The following is a 3,354-nucleotide window of genomic DNA, read 5'->3' as shown; positions in this document are numbered from 1 at the left end:
TATATAATCAACATGTGATACAAATGACGTCAAGCTAAGAAAGAAGGACTCGACATAGAAGGTGTTGACGAAACTAGGAGGGTGCTAACCTCAGCAATGTCATCTTTAGGTGTGCGAACCTTAGGAACATGTACGTCTTCTTATTTTCTGTGCTTGGATCTTTAACATAATAATCTCCGGGTGTTCCATGTTCAGTAAACGATCTCAGCTGCTGTATTTTGGGAGATAATTGCGATGATTCCATCTTTCTTACGGTAGGGTACCCTTAGGGATGTGAATGTGAATACATATTACCATTGATTCCATCGTCTTAATCTAAAACATCTGCTTATATTGTTTCTATTTTAAGCAACAAGTGTTATTTTTTTAATATGTTTGCATGTGCTTATATTCATTCATCACTGGTTGTTTTTTTCGACAGGTTTTGGCGCGCATACGTCACTAAGCTGAATTAGTCGGTGACTGCCCTGCATTTTGCCGCCTTTGTAAAAACAGACTAACATACACTCATCTAGCTCAATAAGCAATGATGCTTTGTTTAAACGTTGTCTGAGTATATTAAATATTTAACAAAGTATTTTATTTTTCTGTTATGTTGCTTGTAGACTAAGTGATTCTGGGAGTGCGTTTGTGGAGGCGCAAAGCACACTCGTTGAGAAACCAGCTGCCGAGAACTTCGTCAAACTTTCAGCGCGTGTTGCCGCAAAATTTATCAGTCATTTATTTATATTAATTGAGTTTCCTTGGTGAGCATGCACTTCACCTGTCAGTATAGCTTACTTCTTTTCTCTTGCATTGAAATTAATGGCTGGTGACGTTTGCATGTACAGCTTGCTCTGGTCAGATACACGCGACATCGGGTAGAAGAAGTTGCAGGTGCACTTGCTGGGACGTTTGAACTCCAGGCCCCGGAGTAGATGACGTGCTGTAGTTCTGAACGTTTTGATATCATAACAGACACTTGTCGTATTAAGATACGCAAATTTATCCATCCTTTGTTCAATATTGGTTGATTGTTAATAGAGTGTTTTAGGCACTTCATTACTAGCTAATCAAATGCGATTTAGGACAATGTGACGCTCGTCGGACCGCATCCCACCGCATTCGTAAGACTATATATACATGGCAAATCACAACAAGTGTTAAGTTAACATTTATTGTGTAGACGTACACACACGAAAGTTTACACCATGGCTCAATCTCCTCTGCCACCTAATTTCATTACGGCTGAGCTACTGCGAAACGCGCTATACGGTAAATGGTGCAACGTCATCGGGGAGACCGTCACCCACCAAACAAAACACAGTGCCAAAGAACTGGTCGAGAAAAAGAAAGGTAAAGCTATCTTTTCAAATTAAAATCACAATATTTGTACTATACACAACATATATTATGTATTGTATACAAATTATAGTGTAAACTTTTGAAATATAAGCGTAAAAGTAGGATTTCCGTACTCTGCGTTTTCGACAAACCGTTCGGCATTTGTCGAAATTTGTCGAAATCCCAGGCGCTATCATTCAGCACTACGCATGTGCCGTGCATACGACGCCAACGGTTCAAAAGTACACTTTAAAACGTTCGACGCAGCAAGTGTTATGTCCACGTAATATAAATGTTTACTATAGGTTACATCTAATTAGTTTAAATACCATTACTTTAAAATACAATCATGTAGTGTTATTTAAATACACATTCCACATTAGAGCAACATTCAGCGAACTGAAACAAAACGAGATAATATTAAACACAAAGATAATATTGAATAGTAATTTCAATGTCGAGAGGCCAATAGACCTACTTTGAAGCTATTGAATATAGATAAATGACTAGGAAAACAATAAACAAACACTAAGTTAAGTTTACATAGCATAACTTAAGTGTGTTTAGAACTCAAAGACGGTTGTACCATTAGCGGGCGAACAGATAGTAAAGTAAGAAACGAATTTAAATTATTTTTTCAACTTCAGGAAACAAGTTTATATTTTATATTAGTGTTTTAACATTAAACAGACTGAAATCGCGGATCATAACCATCTACATTCAAAACAAAGGCAAAGAAGAGTACTGATAAAATAATAGTCAAATAACAAACGGTAGAAATAAGCACAAAAAAGAGGTTGTAGTGGTTTAAAACACATATGAATATTAAGAATGACGACTTACATCATGGTTTGTCTAATACTGTATTAATAAAGTATGTGTCGTTTGACAAATACTTGAAGTGATGTAGACATTAATTGATCACTTTATCAAGGCGGTACTAAATCATGCGGCTCATGAACTTATTGTTTTGAAACCTACACACTGATTGGCTGTACAGGCAAGCGTGCACTAACGCGACGCACATCACGTCATTACCATTCCCTTGCATCAGCACCTTTATTATTATTATTATTATTATTATTATTATTATTATTATTATTATTATTATTATTATTATTATTATTATTATTATTAATATTATTATTATTATTATTAGTGCTTGGTATCTAAAACGTTTTGCTTGTTTTGCTTGATGCACTTATTTTTAATGTATAATATTGTTAATTGATCTGGTTGTTGTGTTTTAGAAGATCATAATTTATTTATAACACCAATAAAATTATAGAATTTATGTAGCTAACTGTATACTGCAATACCTGTTATGACCAATTATATCAATATTGGTAACTAACTGTTTAAGCCAGTCTCTAGGTGTACCTTTGCTTATCAATCATATTAATCATATTGTTTGTAGTAGAAAATACAGTATACAGAAATTAATTATTTAATTAAGTTATTGTGTAAGGTACCGTAGCACAATATAGTGACATCACCATGATTAGGTTTGTATATTATCCACACTAGTTTTATTTAATTTTCATCATATCGCAAATTAAATAATCCTAGCTCTCTTCCAGATTCAACAATCAACAATCATTCTCCCAGGACCCAAATCCATATTAAATTCGACCACCCTGACAGGAAAATAGTTATGGAGAATATGCCTAGGGCCCTGAGAGCGCTGAACTTACTATGAACGTTTCGTACTAAAGAGAAGCTGAATTTATCTGGGGTGGGAAGGGGGTGCATTTTTCTTGACATATGTGGATGTCATATCACTATTTTTTTTACCTCAAGTGAGATACTTTTTCATTCTTTAGGGGTGAATCAAAATGTTTTCTACTCTATAGTGGAGGTGGGCTCAGAGCTCCGGCGTTTTCCATATTAATCACTTATCTAAACGATCTCACGTGAAGTCCGAGATTATTTGTTTTACGGTTACTAGGGTTGGGGGGGGGAGGCCGGGGTTGGGTTGGGATAAACAGGTAGGACGAGACTCTTTTCACTAGATCTGCGTCCTATTATATA

At 35.5% G+C, this 3,354-nt stretch overlaps 1 protein-coding gene across 1 annotated transcript in view; it reads left to right on the top strand.

Moving 5' to 3' along the window:
* Positions 1 to 1,167: 1,167 nt before the first annotated feature.
* The window catches only part of LOC117106146 (PR domain zinc finger protein 12-like), an 8,220-nt gene continuing 6,033 nt past the window's right edge, over positions 1,168 to 3,354 (top strand). Inside the window, exon 1 of the mRNA XM_033247499.1 lies at positions 1,168 to 1,335. Within this exon, the coding sequence (XP_033103390.1) occupies positions 1,191 to 1,335 (145 nt within the window). The 5' untranslated portion in view covers positions 1,168 to 1,190. The remainder of the gene's footprint in view (positions 1,336 to 3,354) is intronic.

Source organism: Anneissia japonica, unplaced genomic scaffold (genome assembly GCF_011630105.1).
Source record: "Anneissia japonica isolate Jap-2015-1 unplaced genomic scaffold, ASM1163010v1 scaffold288036_len564833_cov171, whole genome shotgun sequence".
Taxonomy (NCBI): domain Eukaryota; kingdom Metazoa; phylum Echinodermata; class Crinoidea; order Comatulida; family Comatulidae; genus Anneissia; species Anneissia japonica.
The sequence above is the reverse complement of the archived record's forward strand: the minus strand, read 5'-3'. Positions and strand labels throughout refer to the sequence as shown.